This window comes from Syngnathus scovelli, chromosome 2, assembly GCF_024217435.2.
Source record: "Syngnathus scovelli strain Florida chromosome 2, RoL_Ssco_1.2, whole genome shotgun sequence".
In the NCBI taxonomy this organism is placed as follows: Eukaryota; Metazoa; Chordata; class Actinopteri; order Syngnathiformes; family Syngnathidae; genus Syngnathus; species Syngnathus scovelli.
The window spans coordinates 2028813-2051092 of record NC_090848.1 but is presented as its reverse complement, the minus strand read 5'-3'; the positions used below and the strand labels follow the sequence as shown (position 1 = coordinate 2051092).

Here is a 22280-nt window from a genome sequence, read left to right as displayed (position 1 = left end):
TGAATGTTCTGCGGTTTATTTCAGACAGTTTGTTATTGTTGTATGTGGTTCAATACAATCTGAGAATTTTTTTTTTGTGGGATAGAGTTAGTCATGTGTTCCCAACTAGCACATATTCACAGTTTAAAAATGTAGAGAATGTGAATCCATTATATATCCATACATGTGCAAAGTTTGTACAGATTATACTCATCAGTTTTCTGAAGCTAAGCCGTGATTGGTTGTTGAGACCCGGCAACTGTGATGTCATTTTCAGTCGACAGCATGTAACAAAATGGCCGCCCTCTGAGATGGAAAAAAACATACAACTTATTATCGTCAAGGAAATGTTTGTTGACTTCCCCTTTGAGTAAGGCGGGGATGTGTTAGTTTGTACTCAACTAGTACAACTAGTACAATTATGACAAAAAATGGCATCAATTATTCAAGTCAGTCCGCAAAATAAATATGCTGTATTGTGACTGATTCAAGCAGTCCTCAAAATGATTGGTTCTCCACTGTCAAAAAAATTTAAAACCCTCTCAAAAAAGTAAAAAATGTAGGTTTAAAAAAAAAAACTAGCAACCTTATCAGAATGGGGAGATATCCAAAAACATTCAGGCATAGCCCAAAAAGAATATCTTAGCTGTGATTGTTATTTCTGGACAAATACGGGTAGAATCGTTGGCCTGTGTTTTGAACTTGACATTCCTCTAGTAGAGCCACCCACAAAGGATACTTTATACTTCACTTTATACTTGCTTTGGGATTTGTTCCTTTCTTCTTTTCCCTTCCTGTTCAAATGTGTGGTTTTCCTCACCGCCATCACCGGGTACTCACTTATGACAAATATCGGTAAAGTGCTCAACTGAGATCTGTTATTATCTATTTTTTTTCCCGACTCAAACTCAATAAAGCCTTCACTTCATGCACAAATGTGTGACTTTTGACATCATGTACATTTCCAATCCGCAGCTGCGATTACCACCTGAAATCTGCAAGATCTCTCTACCTGTCATTCACTCTCTCCTTGGCAATCACTCCGAAAATATTTGACCCACCGTCACGACGTAAAAACTCAATGACCGCATCGTAAGTCACCTTTGGATTCTCGTCGACTCAGAAAGGTGCAAATGGTCATAAAACAAACCATGCAACGCAAACCTTAACCCACGGTGATTGTTTTAGCCGTAAAAGCGAGAAGCTTAATGGTACCTCGTAAAATGTAGGATATCTTAACTCAAGGCACATGCTGTGTTTAACGTTGATACTGCGACTTACTTAAACATTGCACCTGCTGGATCGCCAAAGAAGGTCTAAATACTTTTCTCCTAGCAAAGCCTTTTGTCTACTTAGCTCAAAACCAAGTCGGGTGTAACAAGAAAATACTATTAGACTTCTATGTACGGAATTTTTACTCATGTCCGTTAGTCATGCCTTAAGACAAATGACGTGACTGCTCATGACACAATCTAACATTTCATAAATCACTGCAATAGCCTCTTTGTGCGAAATATATAAACGTATCCATATTGTCTAAACATAAGTCGAGCGAGTCATGTTGTCAGTGACCTAAAAATAAAAAAATCACTTGATTTGAAAATTTTCAAAGTATACTTTGCATTCGTGAATCTGGGAAGTCATAGTCATTGTCGAATAAAAACAGAAATACGCACATATTTTATGCCCTTCTTAATTTTCTGGTCATACATCGGAACGGTAGCATCCAGTTGGGCCACTCGGCTAACGCTATTAGCCGTTAGCCAGCTATGTAGCCAGCATAAAAACTGTACCATGACTGGAGAGAGAATGGAACTAAGCCAAAAGTCAAAACAAATAATCTGGTTAGGAAGTTTGCCATCCTATGTGGTCCGCTAGTAACACCGATGAAAAAGTGAAGCTCCCTCCACGGTTGAAGCTGTCTACACCGGTCTAGCACAATGTGATACGGATGATAAAACGTTCAGGAATCTTTGAGCAGCATCAACACCGCCTATCTCCCGTCGCGTTTGCAGATGCCTACAGAGTTTTCAGTTCACTCTGTTATTGTTTCTCACTAAAATTTCATTGCGGCCAAAATATGTGATAACAAAACTATTTGTGGAACAGAAGGGTGCCTGGCCCTTGATCATATTTTTTGCCCTGCAAGTTCAGATGTGGACAAGTATTTGAAAAGAAGGTTGCTTTCCACTGAGATAATTTCACAAACAGATGTTTCATTTTGTGATGCCGCATTCCCATCAAATCGGTTCCAGTGTCAAACAGGTTCTGGTGGAGCTAGCTTTATTAGCTTTGCAATTATAACAGGCCATGGACCGTTCCCGGTGGAAGAAAGCCATATCAAGAACCCAGTCCAACCCAGCGGCGCCTGGAAAACGGACTTTAAACCGATGATGATGATAACTGGCATTCTTTTACTCGTTCGCTGCGAAAGGAGATCAAAAATCCATTTGGATGGCAGTCGACAACCGATTATACGGATCTGAAATAGAAGCCGATATTTTCTTTATATTCGGACCCTTCTCGCTCTGCTTCAGCAGAGATGAGAAATCCACGTCCGGAAAGTTTGGTTTTAGCTAAAGGTGCTTCGACTCAACTGCAAACAAGACGATTGAGTCGAAGCACCTGTGGCTAAAGTTTTTGCCCTCTGGACCTGGAACAATGGTCATCGCAGAACTTATCTGGTTCCCACTCGGTGGAACGAGAGACTCTTGTTTGTTGACGAAAAATCAACACGGTTTCACAATGCCGCAACGATTGTTTTGATATGAAGTACGTAGGAGACAAAGCCCGGGCGCAAGCTACATCTACTAGTAAAGTTTCTCCGAAAACGAATATACCACAAGAGCAAAAATCAAGTGATCACGAAGAATTAATCTCGAGTTCCAATTTCAAACTCAAGCGACTCATTTCAATAAAAGAAATTCTTGCAGCTCTCAACAAACAACGGCTCAGTGTATCCAACCTTTTTGAAGTTCTTGGAGGAGAACAACTTGTTCTGCAGGCGGACTTTATTACTCATGTGGCCAATGAGATCTGGAAGACTGCGATTAGGAGGACTATGGGACTTGGGAGGTCGCTGATGCGTACCGACTGGTCAAGCGGAATGCGGCTTTGGTGGTTGTGGAAATTCTATTCCACCGGGTTCTTGGGAGGAGGAAGTCGTCATTTACACTACTTGGAGAGCAGCTGACCTCGACTTGGTACACTGAGAGTCAGCAGGGAGATTACTTTCAAGACCTCTTCGAAGTCGGTTCTTTCGGTCTCGGCCTTGAGGTATCTGATGTTGTTAAAAAGCTCCTCAGTTCAAGGGCTGTTAGCAGTTCCTGAATGTTGTGGTTGACTAGAGTGGTGGTTCCCCTTTTGAAGAAATAAAACCTGAGGCTGTTTTAACTCCTGGGAAATCAGGCTCCTCTGTTCTGTTGGCTTTGTCAAGCGGTAATCTTCAACTCGAGCTGAGTATGAAGGTGGTGAGTATGAAATCACCACCTCCGAATCTCACATGGTCAGAAAAGGTTCGGATGTCCTCCAGATCCTGCCAAGTGGAGGACTGGAAGCAACTTAGAATCTTGTGACCAAAAAATAAATAAAATGGAGCAGGAGAGATTAACAGGCAGACTGATGAAAGGTTTGCAGTCTTTTTGGAGTTTGTGGTCTTTTTGGAAAGCTGAGCCCCAAAAGGCGCTTCATTGATAGGTCAATGTGAGTTCCCAACCTTATCTATGGTCATGAACTGTGGGTCGTGACTGAAAGAACGAAATTACAGAGGCAAGATGATGTCATGAATTTCCTCCATAGGGAGTAAGAAAAGTAGAGATGGGGTTAAGAGTTGAACTACTGCTCCTCCACATCGTGGGAATGCATCGGGATGGATGGATGGATGGATGGATGGATGGATGGATGGATGGATGGATGGATGGATGGATGGATGGATGGATGGATGGATGGATGGATGGATGGATGGATGGATGGATGGATGGATGGATGGATGGATGGATGGATGGATGGATGGATGGATGGATGGATGGATGGATGGATGACACTCACAAGCAAACTTATATAGCCACATTTTTTTTCTGGAACAAAACAAATAGCCCCGGATTATTCATAGATTGACTAGTGAGGCTTCTACCGTTTTTCTAGATTGGGTGACATTATCTTTAAAAGCAACTCTGTCCCCACACGAAAACCACCAGACCCTGTTGGCCATTTAATGTTCATATGTAAAAAGGCCGTTAGCAAATTTTACATGAAGATTTTCTTGCGTCAAGGAAAATGCATTTTATAGTCCACATACACTAAAAATGATCGTGGCGGTCAGGGGAAAAAAAAAACGAGATCTTGTCTGTGAGACGAGAGATGGGAGGTCTGTATAAGCGCCGTCAGCCCGCTGAGACGGTTAGTCTCGCTTTGGACTCTGCAAGAGGAGCACTTGAGCCAGTGGCTTCGAAGCGCGCCACATGACGACGTGCAATCCTCCCCCAGCAGGAGAATCCTTTCTGCGGAGTGAAACTCAATATATGAGAAGAATCGCTTTGCTTCAATGTGTGTGACAGAGGATTTGTTTCCCATTGTCAAACACATACCAGATGACCTTCCTTGTGCCAACCCTGACTCAGAGCAAGGCTAAGGTAGGTGAGAACTTATCGCTTCTCTCTTTCAATGCATTTGCATGTGGGCTGATGACTTGAATTGTATCTGATGTGTGATTAACGATACGTACATGCAGGTCAGATTATCAATTGGTGTTACATTACTATCATTTTGCGATCAAGAAGGGCTTTGTTGCTATTCTGATGTTTTTCCTGCTTTATGAATCACATCAATTTTATCATTATTAAATTAATATATGTTATTATTATTATTATTATTATTTATTTATTTATTTATTTTCAATTATGACTGTCCAAATACTTCACATCCAACTTGATAACTCATTGTGGCAGGGCATTTAAAGTTAATGTGAAAAATAAATTTAAGACCGGAGACAGACAAAGGAGGAAAGCCTCATCATCCCTTGTTGGTTATAGTGCTTAATAATACACAAACAACTAGAAGGAAATATGAAGTGGCTTGTGTTTGGCCCACGGTGGCTTTAAAGCTCCGTCTTTTATGTCCTAATCCATCTCAGATGTCGGCCGGGCTTGAAATAAATTGTTTGTCTGCCACTCGTTTATTTACCCTTTTTGTTGCAAAAGCCAAATTAAATGTGATGGTCATGTGGCAGAAAATATTTGAGAGGAGAGTGTGTGAAGCACATGTGTTTGTCACCATGTTTTAATGATAAACTTGAGTGAAATGTAGTCCATCTGGCACCCATTTCACAGTCACACTTGCCAAAATGCATTTGATAGTAGGCGTCATTGAGCAGGAGGAAATACGTTTTTTTTTTTCTTCTTCTTCTGATTCACATTTTCTTACGGGAGTCTTGTGTATTTTGAAACCATGCACCATTTAGCATCACTCACTGACAGATTTCCAGCGAGGGGCACTCTGCTACAATTCTCATGAACTCACTCGTTGTTATTCAAGAGAACTCGTCCACGTCAAAATATTATAAATAATACAATTTGAAAATGACCCAAAAAAATGGTGCTAACATGCAATCATTGATTAAGGTGTAAATACTTGGAAAAGTGTCCAATACTGTTTTTAACAGATTTTTAAAAAACACTACTGTGTGTGTCTTCCTTTCATAACAAACACTGTTGCTATGGTTACCGTGACAAATGGAACACTTTACAAAACGTAGTTACGTTACAGTCTATTGACTGCCAAAGTATGTTAGATAACAAGTTAATAATAACATTCAGCAGATAATAATAACCCTGTTTATTAAAAGGACATCCAGTTTTGCCATTTAACTCTTTCATTGCCACGTCTGTTCAAATGAATTTTTGACGTCTATCGCCGTAAATAGCAGTGAACGAGTTAATTGAAAGTGCAGTTTGAAAAAAAAAAAGTTTGATTTCATTGAAAATAAAATAAAGACAAACTTGTGGACTTACTATAATTAAGTTCATTACATATATATATATATATGACTAGCTCAATTACGGCTGACTAGCTCAATTACGGCTGACTAGCTCAATTACGGCTGACTAGCTCAATCAGTAAGTGACATGACTTACAAACGGAAGACCCGGGTTCGATTCCCGGCAGGGGCACAATATGAGCAATGAGCGATTACCTTACCAACAGTCAGTGTGGGTCCTTAGGCAAGACCCTTAACGATACCGCCTACCTCAGAGATAATGAGAGTACAAGAAACGAAAGACATGCCGGCTCAGACGTCGCCCGGACAAACAAGGTCTGCGTCAGGTGCTGGGGAACCAGAGCACCCTGATGAAAAATGGGCTACTGGAACAAGACACAAATGGGCGAGATGCGAGAATAAGGATCTGTTGGAATGCTACTACTCCAGCAACCCGAGCGAGAGGGGTTACATGCGGAGAATGCGGGAACAATGGCAACTTCAATACCCACAGTCAACACTATCGGCCAAGCAACTAGTAGCTCAATGTTCCAATATCCATAAACGGCACCTGCTATCACACCTCGAGATTGATGAGATACAACACAAATGCCATAGCGAAGGCCAACCAGAGCACCAGGTCAGAGACAAGTTAAATCCATGTAAAAGCCCAGAGGTTGGGTACGAAACCCCAATAAGCACAATCAAGCTGAACGAGGCAGCAACTGACCTGAAGAACAAGATCACGGTGAGAATGAATGCTCGGGAACCTAGATACACACTGCAGAGGCTAAGTGAAGTACCCTCAGAAAGTCTCCTAGAAGATGTGAATGCAGCATTGACAACAATTCCTACGGCTACCATCACTGAAACCAATGAGCTGATATACACCTCAGCAGCAGTGATCCTAGAAATGCTTGGCTACAAGAAGAATGACCATATGCGACCACAACAGTGCCCACCATGGAAGAGAAGGCTGGAGGCCAAAATCAAGATAGCACGGAGAGAAGTGAGCCAAATGACAGAGGCCCAGAAAGGTGCAATGAAAAAGCAAGTTCCCAAGAAATACAGCCATATGCCCATACCTGAAGCACTCGAAACTGCCAAACAAAGACTCCAAGCCTTGGCCAGCCGCCTAAAGAGGTACACAAGAGAGAATGAAGCCAGACGAATAAACAGGTTGTTCACAACACAACCAGCGAAAGTGTACGCTCAGTGGCAGGGGAATAATAGCAGAGCAGACCCACCAAGGCTGGAAACTGAACAGTACTGGAAGGATATATGGGAGCGGGAGGCATCACATAAGAAGGATGCACAGTGGCTGGTGGCTCTGAGAAAGGACCACAGCAAGCTCCCTGAACAGAACCCAGTAACCATCACAGTGGCAGACATCCAGAGAAGAGTCTCAGGAATGAAAAACTGGACAGCACCAGGCCCTGACATGATCCACAGCTACTGGCTCAAGAAACTTACAACTCTCCATGAGCGCCTGGCAGCACAAATGAACCAGCTGCTAAGGGATGGGACTCACCCTGGATGGCTAACCCAAGGGCGTACGATCCTGATCCAGAAGGATCCATCAAAGGGTACAGTCCCATCCAACTACCGGCCAATCACCTGCCTCTCCACAACATGGAAGCTGATGTCGGGCATAATATCAGATAAGATCAGCAGGCACATGGATCAATACATGAGCACTGCTCAGAAAGGGATTGGTAAAAATACCAGAGGAGCAAAACATCAACTCCTGGTGGATAGAACAGTCACCCAAGACTGCAGAACTAGACGTACCAACCTGAGCACTGCCTGGATTGATTACAAGAAAGCATATGACTCAATGCCACATACTTGGATCACTGAATGCTTGAGGCTGTACAACATCAATGGGACTCTGAGAACCTTCATTGCCAACTCGATGAAACAGTGGAAAACCACACTTGAAGCCAATGGCAAGCCACTTGCACACGTGACCATCAAATGTGGTATATACCAAGGAGACGCGCTGTCCCCAATGCTGTTCTGTATAGGACTGAACCCCCTCAGCCAAATAATCAACAAGACGGGCTATGGATACCAACTCAGGAATGGGGCCACCATCAGCCACCTCCTCTACATGGATGACATAAAGCTGTACGCTAAGAATGAGCGGGACATTGACTCCCTGATCCACACTACCAGGATTTACAGCTCTGACATCGGAATGTCATTCGGACTTGAGAAATGTGGCCGCATGGTGACTAAAAGAGGAAAGGTAATCCACACAGAGGGGGTCTCACTCCCAGAAGGAACAATAGCAGACATTGAGGACAGCTACAAATACCTTGGAATTCCACAGGCAAATGGCAACCTTGACGAGGAAACAAGGAAAGCAGCCACAGCCAAATACCTCCATCGAGTAAGGCAAGTCCTAAGAAGTCAGCTCAATGGCAAGAACAAGTCCCTAGCCATTAACAGCTACGCCCTACCAGTAATCAGGTACCCTGCAGGAATCATACGGTGGCCAAAGGAAGATATACAGACCACAGATATCAAGACACGGAAGCTCCTAACCATGCATGGAGGGTTCCATCCCAAGTCCAGCACCCTGAGACTGTACACTAGCCGTAAAGAAGGAGGCCGAGGACTGGCGAGCGTGAGAGCCACGATCCAAGATGAAACATCCAAGATCCATAAGTACATCAGGGATAAGGCCCCAACGGATCACGTGCTCAGTGAATGTCTCAGACAATGGGCATCAAAGGAAGATGAGGTGCTGGAGGGACCATCATGGGAGGACAAGCCCCTACATGGGATGTACCACCGAAACATAGCTGAAGTAGCTGATATCCAGAAATCCTACCAATGGCTAGAAAGAGCTGGTCTGAAGGACAGCACAGAGGCACTGATCCTGGCTGCACAAGAACAGGCCTTGAGCACCAGAGCAATAGAGGCCCAAATCTACCACACCAGACAAGACCCCAGGTGTAGATTGTGCAAAGAAGGTCCTGAGACAATCCAGCACATAACTGCAGGGTGTAAGATGCTGGCAGGTAAAGCATACATGGAGCGCCATAACCAAGTAGCTGGAATAGTGTACAGGAACATCTGTGCAGAGTATGGACTGGAAGTCCCAAGATCCAAGTGGGAAACACCTCCAAAGGTGGTAGAGAATGACCAAGCCAAGATCCTCTGGGACTTCCAGATCCAGACAGACAGAATGGTAATGGCGAACCAACCGGACATTGTGGTGGTGGACAAAGAGCAGAGGAAAGCCGTTGTGGTTGACATAGCCATCCCAAATGATGGTAACATTAGGAAAAAGGAACATGAGAAACTTGAGAAATATCAAGGGCTCAGAGAAGAGCTGGAGAAGACCTGGAGAGTTAAGACTTCAGTGGTACCTGTGGTCATTGGAGCACTAGGGGCAGTAACCCCCAAACTGGAGGAGTGGCTGAAACAGATCCCAGGAAAAACATCTGACATCTCAGTCCAGAAAAGTGCAGTACTAGGAACAGCAAAGATACTGCGTAGAACCCTCAAGCTCCCAGGCCTCTGGTAGAGGACCCGAGCTTGAAGGGAAAAAGAGACCACCCACGGGGGGTGAGGAAAAAGTTTTTAGTTTTAAGTTATACACACAAACTTGTGGACTTACTATAATTAAGTTCATTATATATATATATATATATATTTTTTTTTTTTTGTATATATATACACAAAATATGTTTTTTTGTATATATATATATATATATATATATATATATATATATATATATATATATATATATATATATATATACACAAAAAAATATATATATTTTTTTTACTTGACATATTGCCACTGGCCCAACTTACCATTTTTATTCACATTTTCTTATAAATATAATGATTAAATTAAATTTAGGGACCTCCTGTAGTCACATGACTGAGTGGGACTTTCTTTTTAAACTTGAATGCATACTGTGCATACTTTTTTTAATGTAATATTATTAAAACTAGCTAACACTCCAGTGCACAGCATACGCAACAAACGTTAATATTTTACTTTTAAGCTGACACACTCCATTGTGTTCACGTTGAGGAGTCAACATGTTAAACACGTCACATGTGACGTCACTCCCTCACACTGGAATGTGAAGTTGAAGACTGACACAATGCTTCGCTATGTTCAAACAGAATTTCTCTTTCTTGCGTCTTCCATAAAGTATTTGCAGCGTGTCTTCAGTGGAGGATGATGGATGATCTTTGGAATCATGTGGCCTACTGTTGTCTGATTATACTGGACTGTATCTGAAGACTTCATACAATGATGATCAATGAATCAACAAAGTTGCAAAGTGAGACATTTTCCGGCGGGTACCATGTTGGAGACCCCCAAATTGAGAACGAGGGACCGCACCGGGAGGAATGTTGGTCTTTGAAAATGTAGCCTAGCCCAGGTCAACTTTAAAGTACGAGTGATGCATGGCAGGAGATTTCCTGGAAAACAAACTTGTGGCACGGTGATCACGCTTGGAATAATACGATGTTTTGACGCATCTTTGGCTTCTTTGAACGATACTATAAATCTCATCTTTTATTAGCGCTGCAAATGTACAGAGAGAGGCCGCTCTTGCACACTCTCTTGCTTTGCAAATAAAGAAGAGTCTTGTATAAAAAGCACATATGGTTCAGCTTGGTGCTAAAAAAATTAAGTACACCTTGGTGATATCATAAATCAGATTCAAAAAGAACCAAACACCGAGCATCTCTTGAACGTTCACAGCCCATCCGGAGTATATTTGCATGTTCTCATCCTTCCATTTCTTTTTCTGTAACTGATTGCCCAGTCTTTCAAGGTTATTCTAACATAATGTGGATATATTGGCGGTAAAATAAATAGCATGCCAGAATTACGTTCCAAAGGAAATACTTCACTTGACAATATGTTTCTTATTGCGGTCAACCGTTGTCGTATCAACATTGCATAGTTTGGGATGGTTCTCATCTGGGGGATTTTGTTTAACTATCACTCTGGAGATGCCGAAATTCATTTGACTTTGGAAAGGCAGATTTCTGATACAGGGATCTTTACATTAGTGATGGAAAATGAAGCTTCGAATTGACTTCATGAACCAGTTGCTGTATTTTTGCATTCCTCTAGAGGGCACTCTGTTCAAGATTGGGCGAAAAGTATACTCACATATATACAACTTCTTAAATTCATTTAAAAAATAGTCAAAAATAAAACTAATTCATGAAGCACATTTGAAGCTTCATTTTCACAACACTACTTTACATAAAAATTAGTAACGCAAGAAAAAGTCAGAACATGAAACAATCTAACACGTCTGCCAATTGATCAAAACAAAATGGACTTTGGACAAAATGACCCATTTTGAGTGTACTAAAAAAAAAAAAACTTTTCGACGTATTTGATCCCATTTCAAAGTTGTCCATTCAGGTCCTAACTAAGTTTGTCAAAGGCCGCCTCAAACGCACAGAATTGTTATTAAATAAATGTCACGTAACCTTCACTGGCAATGAAACGCAGTTCTTAAGGCAAGAAACACAACTTGGCTTTCTGTCCATGAATTACCATAATTAAGTTCAGCCAATTCTCCTCAAAGACAAGAGCACAATGTCGCTTTTGATCAAACGCAGACGGTCATTTTCCGTCCTTACAACACACGGAAATGGAGTCGCCACACCAAATTAGGAACTCGAATGAAAGGTCATTTGATGTGCAATATGTTACGTAAAGTAAAGTTGTGTTGTTTTGTCCTATCTTAGATCGCGTGCAAGATTTGTTTTGCACTCACATGGTTTGTTGTTTTTTTTGACACAACCGCCGAGCTTTGTTGTAAAGGCTAGCATTGTGGCTTTTCGCAGAATTAAAAAAATAATAAATTATTTTTAGAGGTTTAATCTTGAAATTAATCTCTCAAGGGGGAATTTTAGTTTTGTCTAAACGACTAAAGATTTTTTAGTAGTCGCCTATATGGGATGAAAGTCAAGTCAATTTTTTTTTTTTTTTTTAATAGGAACAAGCAAAGGCAAACAATTAAAAATCCAATTTACCGTTACGGTGAATGTCGTAACTAGTTGAAGCCTCACACGATTTCTCTCCGATGATCTCTTCTTGCGTTCCATCAGCTAGCCTGTTGTAAAATGGAACAAATATTAAGCGTTTCTCGGTTTGACTGTTTTGATTTCACTGGTGCTAGATCATATTTCAGGACCAACGTCTACATCTTATGAGACAAGTATTATGACAAGCATGTTGTGATGAGCTGTTGTGATATGAAGAAAGTTTTTGTTAGAATACGCCTCTTTGGCACATGTGATTAGCTAGCTAGCTTGAGCTACGCCGTTGTCTTGCTGTGAATTTTTTTTTCATATTAAAACATTTTTGTAACAAAGAGGAGTTTCATCACAAATCCCGTGGTGCTTGGCATGAATACTTTCAAACACGCTGCGATCACAATAACCAAAGTTAGCATGGCTAACCGCTATTTAGCATCTTCTAAGAGCCGTACAGATGAGGACTGTGTCATCTTTTTGTTTTACGATGAATAAATATTACATAACACTTTTCAAATGGACCACCATTTTGATTAAAAAAAAGGAAAATATAAAATGCCTTACTGTTGGTTCACATATGACAAACATTTAATACGGCACAAGAAATCAACGAAAATAAAAACGCCAACTGGCTCGGGATTTTCGTGGCGACGCAGTTGGCAATGCACTTTGTTGAACAGTAAAACGCAAACTCACACAGAAGCTAGTGTCGGCCAAATCCAAATGCATATGTTTACAAGACAATGCTGAAGTGGTTACTTGGTGGTTTTTGCGAAACGCCCCTCCACTCCCACAGAAGAAAATTAAATAAAAACAGGAGAATCGTGGGAAACAATTTAGAGCCACATTCATGTTATGCAATTACTCTAACGTGCACGATACATTTGTAAACAATTTAGACTGTCGCTTTAAGTTTGTGGGAAACATATATTTTTTTAATGTTTGACTCACGGGAGGGGCTTCACTTTCTCCTGCCCAATGTGTTCTCTGCAGCTTGTGAAGGTTGTTTCTCATTAGGCCTTAGCATGGCTAGCTTTACTAGCACAGCAAAGAATTTGCAGGTGCTTTTCCTCTTTTTCCTTGACTCACTTTGTTTTCACCACCCTACTTAATCATACTTGAAGTACATGATTACAATGCGGGGCATTCCTGGAAGGCTTGTTTTTCTTGGAGGTCGGTATATCGTTACAATTACGCGCAATTTTGTCTGGAAGAAAATTCATGCCGCGTACAATGGCGGGTCATGCTTTCATTTGGAGTGACGGAACCATCATTTATATCTTTACTAAACGTTCCCACAAATTGGACTACGTTAATGGAAACATATGCATCAAGTTGTTGTTTTTTTTGTCCAAGTGCTTTCATACATCTTGCAAGCACATGATGTTTTCAATTCATGTTTACAAACATCAAATGTTTGATTGTGTCAGTTGCAGGTAAAGTGTCTGTGTGTGCTTATGTTCCTGAGCTTCCCGCTGTCCATGGCTGAGGTCCCTGGACCATGCAGGCACTCCATAACTAAGGACCACCTGCTGACACTCAAACATCTGGTAGGTGTTTTCAGAACCTTAAAGTCAGCGAAATTGTGCGCAAGGGCCCCACGCACAAAGGGATCCATTTTATGAAGAGCGTTATTGGGAGAAAAAAAAAAAATAGCATGAATTGAAAATGAAGAAAAATGCTGTAAAAGGTCAGTCATGACGTTGATCAAATTAAGACATTGGCAGGAAATATGGACATGATGCTTTTGGTGCACGCAAATGCAGCAGATGGAGAGATAGAAAAGGGAAAGGAATCGAAAAAAATAACATTAGAACGGGATTTAATAATGAATGGATGGTTTCACAGCGGTTACATTTAACAGCACAAATAAATTCCTTCACACACCTCGGCCCTCCACCGCAAACCTCTGAATTCGAAACCCCGCTGAGCTATAATGAGGAGAAAGCCAATCAGGTGACACACGATTGTTTGTGCAATAAAATCTAGCAGAACAGCTTGTCGAATGAGAAATCGTTAACATGTGAAAATAAAAAATAGAAGAAGATAAAGCATCTACAAAGAAGAGGGAAATAAAGCCTCGTTTTTTTTATCTGTTCTGAGACGGGCTGTTGTTGAGTGAAAAATAGAATCCCGCCAAGCGCCGGAAATGCATGTGACTCACTCGCAACCAGTGTGGGAGACTTGAGAGAGAGATCTGGTTTTAATAATCAACTTTGGGACCCATAAAGGGATCCAAGTTGGTTACAATCAAGCAAGTGTCACTATCGACCAACTCCATTTCAAACATGCTGGTTAGTAATTATTGATGATGCCCGTACTGGTAATCGTTTTAAAATGTAATTAATGACACAGTAGTTTTTTTTTTTTAACTCGATTAGTGTTGGGAGGAGTGGAAGGAATGGGAGTTGCTTAAATACTTGAGTAGTAAAATTATTGTTGTGTCGCCACTTTGTCTCTACAGATGGATAATCAATTGAGGAGCGGGTGCTCGATAACCTACACATTCATCGAACAGAAATCTTTGGTAAGGTACTGTTTTTATTTTACGTGGAGGCTTGTTGAAATGGGTATTTGACCAAATCAACATTACAATGTTTTTTTTAATCCTAGCAGAGAAATATCAACATGTCAGTCCAGCAAATAAACACCCGTTGAAATAATTCAGAGATACTAATTTCATTAGCCAGAATAAATTTTCTCGATTCCAGGGATAGGGAAGTCTGGTCCCGCGGGAGTTATTTCCTGCCTGTTTTCCAAGTCTTCCTACTGCAACATCCAATTGAAATGATCAGGGTTGTTTCAGGTTTCGACAGAACTCGCTGATTGATTGGATCAGGGGGTGTTACATCAGGAAGACAAATAAAACAGGCAGGATACAGCTCTTGTGGGATCAGGCTTCCTAACACTTGCTCAATTCTGTCAAGAGATTGGAGACTCTCTTGAGAAAGTTCCTTACTCTGATTTCTATATCAATGTTGAATTGAGCAAAATAAAGTCATACTAGATGTCTGTGTGGATGTAGCTTAACTTCCCAGAAAGGACACCACAGCGTTCTATCCTGTCCTATCCCGTCCCGTCCTGTCCTATCCCGTCCTGTCCCGCCCTATCCCATCCTGTCCCGTCCCGCCCCGTCCTGTCCTATCCCGTCCTGTCCCGTCCTATCCTGTCCAGTCTTATCCCGTCCTATCCTATCCTGTCATGTCCGGTCCTATCCCATCCAATGCGGTCTTACCCTGTCCTGCCCGGCCTTATCCCATCCCATCCTACCCCGTCCCATCCCGTCCCATCCCATCCCATCCCATCCTATCCCATCCCATCCTGTCCCGTCCTATCCTGTCCGGTCCTATCCCGTCCTATCCTATCCTGTCATGTCCGGTCCTATCCCTTCCAATCCTGTCTTATCCTGTCCTGCCCGGTCTTATCCCATCCCATCCCATCCCATCCCGTCCCGTCCCGTCCCGTCCCATCCTATCCTGTCATGTCTGGTCCTATCCCATCCAATCCTGTCTTATCCTGTTCTGCCCGGTCTTATCCCATCCCGTCCCATCCCGTCCCATCCCATCCCGTCCTGTCCCGCCCTATCCCATCCTGTCCCGTTGCGCCCCGTCCTGTCCTATCCCGTCCTGTCCCGTTCTACCCTGTCCAGTCTTATCCTGTCCTATCCTATCCTGTCATGTCCGGTCCTATCCCATCCAATGCGGTCTTACCCTGTCCTGCCCGGCCTTATCCCATCCCATCCTACCCCGCCCCGTCCCATCCCATCCCATCCCATCCCATCCCATCCCATCCTATCCCATCCTGTCCCGTCCTATCCTGTCCGGTCCTATCCCGTCCTATCCTATCCTGTCATGTCCGGTCCTATCCCATCCAATCCTGTCTTATCCTGTCCTGCCCGGTCTTATCCCATCCCATCCCGTCCCATCCCGTCCTGTCCCATCCCGTCCCGTCCCGTCCCATCCCATCCCATCCCATCCCATCCCATCCCATCCCATCCCATCCCATCCTATACTACCCTACCCTACCCTACCCTACCCTACCCTACCCTACCCTACCCTACCCTACCCTACCCTACCCTATCCTACTGAGGCTGCAAATTAGTTGAGATTTAATCATCAGGCAACATTTGGTCTTGATTGCTTCAAGATGATTTGTTTTTCATACAACGGACAGACCTTATTTACACTTACTCCTGCAATTAGGCCCATCCTTCATTTTAATAGTCCACCTCCCTGACAGTGTTTTTTTTCGATTCTCCACCTACAGAGCAAGTGTTGCTTTGTGAAAGCTGCCTTACCTTGGATATTGGAGCTCCTCACCACCCACTTCAAATACAACAGGGGTTCGGTCAACTATCGCTACGTTCAGTCTTTGAGAGCTCTCATCCTCAACATCTACTCGCAAAAATGTGTTCCTCAGATCAACGAGGAGGTTGAGGTGAGTCACACTAGAACATGCGTCGCAAAAAAAAGCTTGGAGGAACCAATCTCAGAAACCATGCAACGGTTCCTGTTCCAGGACAAGCCCGAGAGTTTTGAAGTGCTTTATAGAGGGTCTCCCACAGAGGCGCTGCAGAGAGCTTCGAGGGTGCTCTCTTTATATTTGGAGTTGGTAACAAAGAGCGACACGCCGCTGGACTGGAATTGCCAGTACGAATACTCCAAGATGTTCGGCTCCAGCACGGAGCAACCGCAAGGGTCTTCCACGGAAGCCTGCACAGGTGGGGATCATTAATCTTTTCGGGGCTTCTCCCAAATTACTCGGAGATCACAGATTGTGTGTAATCTTCTACAGACAGTTATGTTACGAGGTCAGTGAAGGCCTCTCAGAGAAGACCACTGAGAGACCTGTACAAGCTCGGCTTCATCATCACCTCCATCTTCGGAGCACTACTGCTCATATTTACTCTCGTCTGTCTAATCACACAAAAGGTACCGGTGCTTCTCTTTTGCTAACCCGAATCATCTGTTTCGCTCCCATGGGCAACGTGACCCTCTCGTGCCTAGGCGTGTCGGTTGCGCTCGTTGACAAAGGCCTGTTGAGGAATGCGGCGGAGCAATTACACAGCGCATTCCATATTAAGGGCTTTTCGGAGACGGCCCATTTAAGATAACGTGTACCATGCTACGACGGAGCCCGTGGTCCTCAAACGCCTGAATGTACTTTCATCTTTTGCTAAAACCGGAGAATCACAACTTAGTCATGGTCTTACAAAATGTAATGGAAGCTGTGTCATCAAATGAAAGAAAATCTGCAGCTGCAGTCAATTTATATTTTGGGTTTTGTAGACAGGCGGCGAAGAACGAGAACAAGTAATTACACTAAACGTTGCTAGGGTCAAATTATGCATTGGGTTGAAAGACGGGATCGAATAAAAAGACACAAAATGTTCTCAAACATTTTATGGTCAAGGTGTAGGAGATTGCGTTGTTCAGTTTGTCGAGTTGAGTAAGCTCTCGCGCTTGCTCTTATTGTTCCCTGGAGGGTTTGAGGGGGGGGGGGGGTTGAAATCAGTTTTTTGCATTTGCGTTCTGCGTCTGGCAGTGTTGTTTTTAGTTTTCATCTTTTGAATAAAAGCGCTTATTAGTCCCAGCCCTCTCTATTTTATTTTTATTTAAATTATTATTATTTTTAATTAATGATAATTTATTACAATTACGTTCCAATAACTATCAAACAAGCCAGACAAAAATATGCCAAAAAATCCATGTGATTTTTTATTTTGGCAATCATTCTGAATCATAAAAAACCCATGTGATTTTTTATTTTGGCAATCATATTGTTGTCTGGCTTGTTTGATAGTTGGAACTATTATTACACAAATTATGACTCATTATAAATCTCATGCAATAAATTATTATTAATTAAAAATAATAATTTAAATACAAATAAATACATGGATTTTTTTTTATCACTTTGTTGTTAAAGGTTGGTTCTTTTATACATGAACTACACGATGGAAAATGAAATATATTAAGAGCACATCATTTTGAACATATTTCGTCCATATTTAAAATATTTCTTTTGTCATCCACCGATCAAATTTTGCGTGCCCCCTCCTTCATTTCAACTATTGTTCGACAGCTGGGATTCATAAGTCAAAAATCATCTTCACTAACTTCATTCCGATATAATTAAGACCTCATCGTACAGCTCTGCACATACTTGTTCCGAGGAATGTTGTCAAATTCGATTTACTTGATCCCATGGCCGGCCGCACAAGTATTTACTGACAAAAAATTAAATCCTCTGACTGTTGCCTGTTCATGACATGTGGCAGTTATTTCCCAATAATAAAAGATTGAAAAATGAAAGAACATTCGGGGCATATTTATGGCTTGATTCCATCCTCCCTTACTTCCACAATCCCATCTGCAGCCCCGCTTGAGTCTCTTTGAATGACGTTTGGAGCCAAAGTTCACCTTGCGACTCCCGTACGCAAACATATGGTCAGAATTCACTTTGATGTGCTTCCAAAATAATATTGCAGCCTAATTACAAGTTCCCGTCTTTTATCACGGCTTGGCTTTAAATCATCAATGAGATATGTGAAGTCTGACCAACGCTACCTGCAAAACATATTATTGCTATCGCTTTACTGCAGGCAAACCCAGAACAGCGTGAAGATCCAAACATATGGATCGTTTTAGAATCGAAATCGAGCCAAAGAATCAACAGCTTTGACTCGCCCGTCTTTCCCAACAGGGCAAGAACCCGGGGGCCAACAAGAATTATGCATTAATTAACTCCGTTTTCTCTCGACTACTTTCTTGGCATGAGTTAACCAGCCCTGGAGGTGATTTTGTGTTTCAATCAAAAGGTCTTTAATGTTTTATATCTGTCACATATTGAACTTTATGTTGGTCCCTGCTCCGGGACAAGATGAAGCCCGCTCCAGTTTCTGACTGGGATTCAATTCTACATTATTGTCATGTCTGGCTGGGGTTGTGGATCCAAGTGAAAAAAAAAAATCACAGACTGGCCATTATTCTGCCATTTGTTTGTTTTTGAATCTGATTTTCAGCAAAATGGGATTATAAAAGGTATCGTGAGCGAATGTTTTGATTGGTTTCATTTATCGGAGTTAATGAAAACTATAAATATGTGTCCTGATCTTTTTTGTCAATATAGAAAATTGAGTCATTTGATGGCTAGCCGCGTACGCTTTTGCACATTTGTATCAAAACGATAACATTCCAAAGAGTTGACACAAAACTTCAAACAACCGATTGCTTTTTTTGGTCTTGTTATTTTGCTTCATCAACAAGCCGCAAGACAAACATCACCACCCGTGATCAGTCATCATCCTTAAAAAGGCTTGTTATTGTTGCCTTGAGGGCTTGTTTGTTTTTTATGTGTGTTTATGGCTCCACTAATGACTCTACAAAAGTAAATATTTTGCACCCCCCCCTGCTGTAACGTTTATTTAGGTACGCTCATGAGCTGTAATATATATAGACATGTCTTGCATCATTTCTAATTATTGGGCGATAAAATTATTTGGCAAAGGTCACGCTCAAAGCGCAACAAAATAATTTGCGTGTCTGTGTGAACAAGAGAAAGAAAGTCTCAAAAGTTATAAAAAGGATTATTTACTGCCTAATCCCTCTCTCTCCCTTTAGACACACTCAATGAATTGAAAATGACATCTTTATCATTGCTTTGATGAAAAATGGTGTGGTGGAAATCTGGCCAGTAGTCATAGCTCGTGATTTACATTGGATGAAAACTGTCTTGTTCAAGTATCAAGTGTTCAAGTATACAAAAAAAAAATCTCGGCAAGATAATTAATCTTGAATTGTTTTCCACAATTGATGTGACTTCTAAGTTGCAACTATTTCTATTTATGCACACACACACTAAATCTTGACAAATGTGGGAAAATGTCTTCTACTTTGATGAAGCCAAAGTTAAAGATGATTTTGGCACTGCCATGGATTTATGCAACTAACTTGTTTACCTTTTTTGTCCTCTGGCAGAAATATTGATTTATTTTCTATTGCACAATTCATAGGTAACATTAATGGTGAGAAAAGTTATAAATGATTTGAACTGGGGGTGTGTAGACTTTTGTTGACTTACCGTATGTTTGAATTTTGATGAGGTGGTTCTCTGCGTTGTATTGAAAGTCGTCGCATTCGACTAACGATGTCCTTTTCATCACAGAGAAGCCACGTTCGTCACAGATTGGCATCTTATATGACTTCTAGGTAAGAAGAACACAATGCAAAGTGACTTAATTACATTTTGTTTATCCCCATTCATCTTGTCATTTTATTTAAAGCAGAGAGCAGCAAGACACAGAGATGGCGCTACAATAATGTAAGTAAATATGACTCCTACTATAAGACATTTACAGTGATCCCTCGCTACTTCGCGTTTCGTTTATCGCGGCTTCACTACATCGCGGATTTATTTTTCCACGTTAAAAAACGATTTAAAAGTCAAAATAAAACTTAGAAATTGAGGAAACATGTGTCTAACCTTTAGGACGATGTAGTATTGCTCCAAATGTTTGTTTACATTCCTTTAGAAGTCCGTTTTCGCTTGTTAGCATGATCGCGAATTAGCATCTTTCCGCTAACTCGTTAGCCTGCCCAATAGTTTTTGCGGATTTCACTTCTCGCGGGTGGAACCAATTATTTGGAACCAATTATCCGCGATAAACGAGGGATTACTGTATATGCATATCTTAAACGAGTGGGAAAACATGAGTTTTACAATTTAATATTGAGTTGTTAAAGTAGTTTGCGGGCATTTTTGAGAACACATTTTCTGTAATGGAGTTGGAATGATGACAGAGACACGTTCCAGTGTGTCAGAACCCACTGTCCTAATTTTCCTCTATGGATTTGATAGCGGACAATAAAGTTCTCTCTGTCTTACACATAATCGTCGGCTTTTATCCCTCCCTCTCCACCTAGTTGGCGTTTTTTTCCTAACCAGCTCCATAAATCTTCTATTTGGTCTTTCCTGTTTCCTAGCTCCACTGCCAGCATCCTTTCGAGAGCAATAACTAATTATGTTGATTTGTAATACTGATTTAAAAACTGAAATATTGACTTTGAAAGCTGCTGATGAGACGCAGGAATTTACCACTGACCAAGCCTGATCCAAAAGCAACATGTCAGTCTGTCAGACATTTGAGCCAAATACTTCAGAACAGTGGTCCCCAGCTACCGGGCCAAAGATCGAATGGCTGGCGGCCATTTTGGACCACGCTGCGGCAGACCACACAGTTAAAAGAATAATAATAATAGTAAAACAAAACGGTTTATTTATTACCCGAGGCTGAAAAGTATTTTATTTTGAAAAATTACTGGGTTCGATCGTATATGATGGACACTTGACGCATGATTAGATGCTAACTGCTTCTATCGCTAAAGCACAAGCTAGCAAAAAGAGTTTTAAAAAAAACACAGGCACATTTGGAAAGTTTTAAAGGGGGAAAAGGCCCAATAAAAAAAAGAAAAGTGCATTTTCACCCACAGTAGGGGAGGATAAAAGTTGAAAACGTTTGAAAGTAATATCGGGAGTGTTACAGGAATGCTTTGGTTATGCACCTCACCCTCGTACATCAACGCAGAAGTATGTCTCTGGCAGAAATCCTTTTCCAACACCTGAAGATCTTAAATTGTCAAACAGCGCAAGGCATGCGATTCTTCTTCAGTGTGATCTATAGCTGCCGGGTTGATTTTTTTTTTTTTTTTTTTTGTATTTGCAGTTTTGTCAGCCCGCAGCGGCAGATCGAGCCCTCGTGAGGACCTGCGGTTGATTCACAAAGAACAAACAACATTTCATTGCAGTAAATCTGCCGCGCTGACTAATTTAACTGAACGTTTCCCTTTGCCGGGGAACAATGACGGACATTTGTTGAAGAAAAAAATTCTGTGTATATTATGTGTATGCATCCTATTACAAATACATTTCAAGCCCACTAAAAATATTTCTCCACTACACATGTTGACTAACGTATCTCTGTTTATCGTCTAATCAATTGTTTGTATTGTTGTTCAAAAAAGTTATTTATTAGTTTGATTCTATACAATTTCTGTATAATAAATGCAAATCCATATTGTACATTTTATTTACAAATATCTATTTGTATTAAGAAGAACACATGATTCGCTTCAAGTTATTTTTGCTTGACTTCATTTTCTATGAGAAGTCCAAAAGACAAAACCTACTGTATATAATTCGATATAATAAGACATTTTGTCCTTGCTCGATAGCGTACCACATAGCTCATTGATTTTCAGCCGGGATATTGAGGACAAACAATTCCAGC

General features: G+C 41.5%; 1 protein-coding gene and 1 long non-coding RNA gene across 7 annotated transcripts in view; one reads left to right on the top strand and one right to left on the bottom strand.

The window, feature by feature from the left end:
* LOC125989403 (uncharacterized) overlaps window positions 1–22280 on the bottom strand; it is a 49358-nt gene that overhangs the window by 5689 nt on the left and 21389 nt on the right. The window contains exons 5-7 of one of the 2 annotated variants that reach the window (XR_007488675.2): window positions 20075–20198; window positions 11990–12069; window positions 1–285 (exon numbers count right to left, since the gene is read on the bottom strand). This is a non-coding gene — a long non-coding RNA (uncharacterized lncRNA). The remainder of the gene's footprint in view (window positions 286–11989; window positions 12070–20074; window positions 20199–22280) is intronic. The other variant, XR_007488674.2, reaches the window with a different exon arrangement.
* On the top strand, window positions 4365–22072 carry csf1b (colony stimulating factor 1b (macrophage)). Of its 5 annotated transcripts, none has more exons than XM_049755741.1 (9): window positions 4365–4610; window positions 13423–13542; window positions 14457–14519; window positions 16259–16429; window positions 16511–16712; window positions 16787–16923; window positions 20159–20202; window positions 20280–20314; window positions 21717–22072. In XM_049755741.1, the coding sequence occupies exons 1-8, from the start codon at window positions 4569–4571 to the stop codon at window positions 20311–20313; spliced, it is 813 nt and encodes a 270-aa protein (XP_049611698.1). In that variant the 5' UTR covers window positions 4365–4568; the 3' UTR covers window position 20314; window positions 21717–22072. The 5 variants fall into 5 exon arrangements, with proteins under 5 accessions (XP_049611698.1, XP_049611699.1, XP_049611697.1 ...); XM_049755742.1 differs by having other exon boundaries at window positions 4365–4614; window positions 20277–20314; XM_049755740.2 differs by having other exon boundaries at window positions 4366–4610; window positions 20277–20314.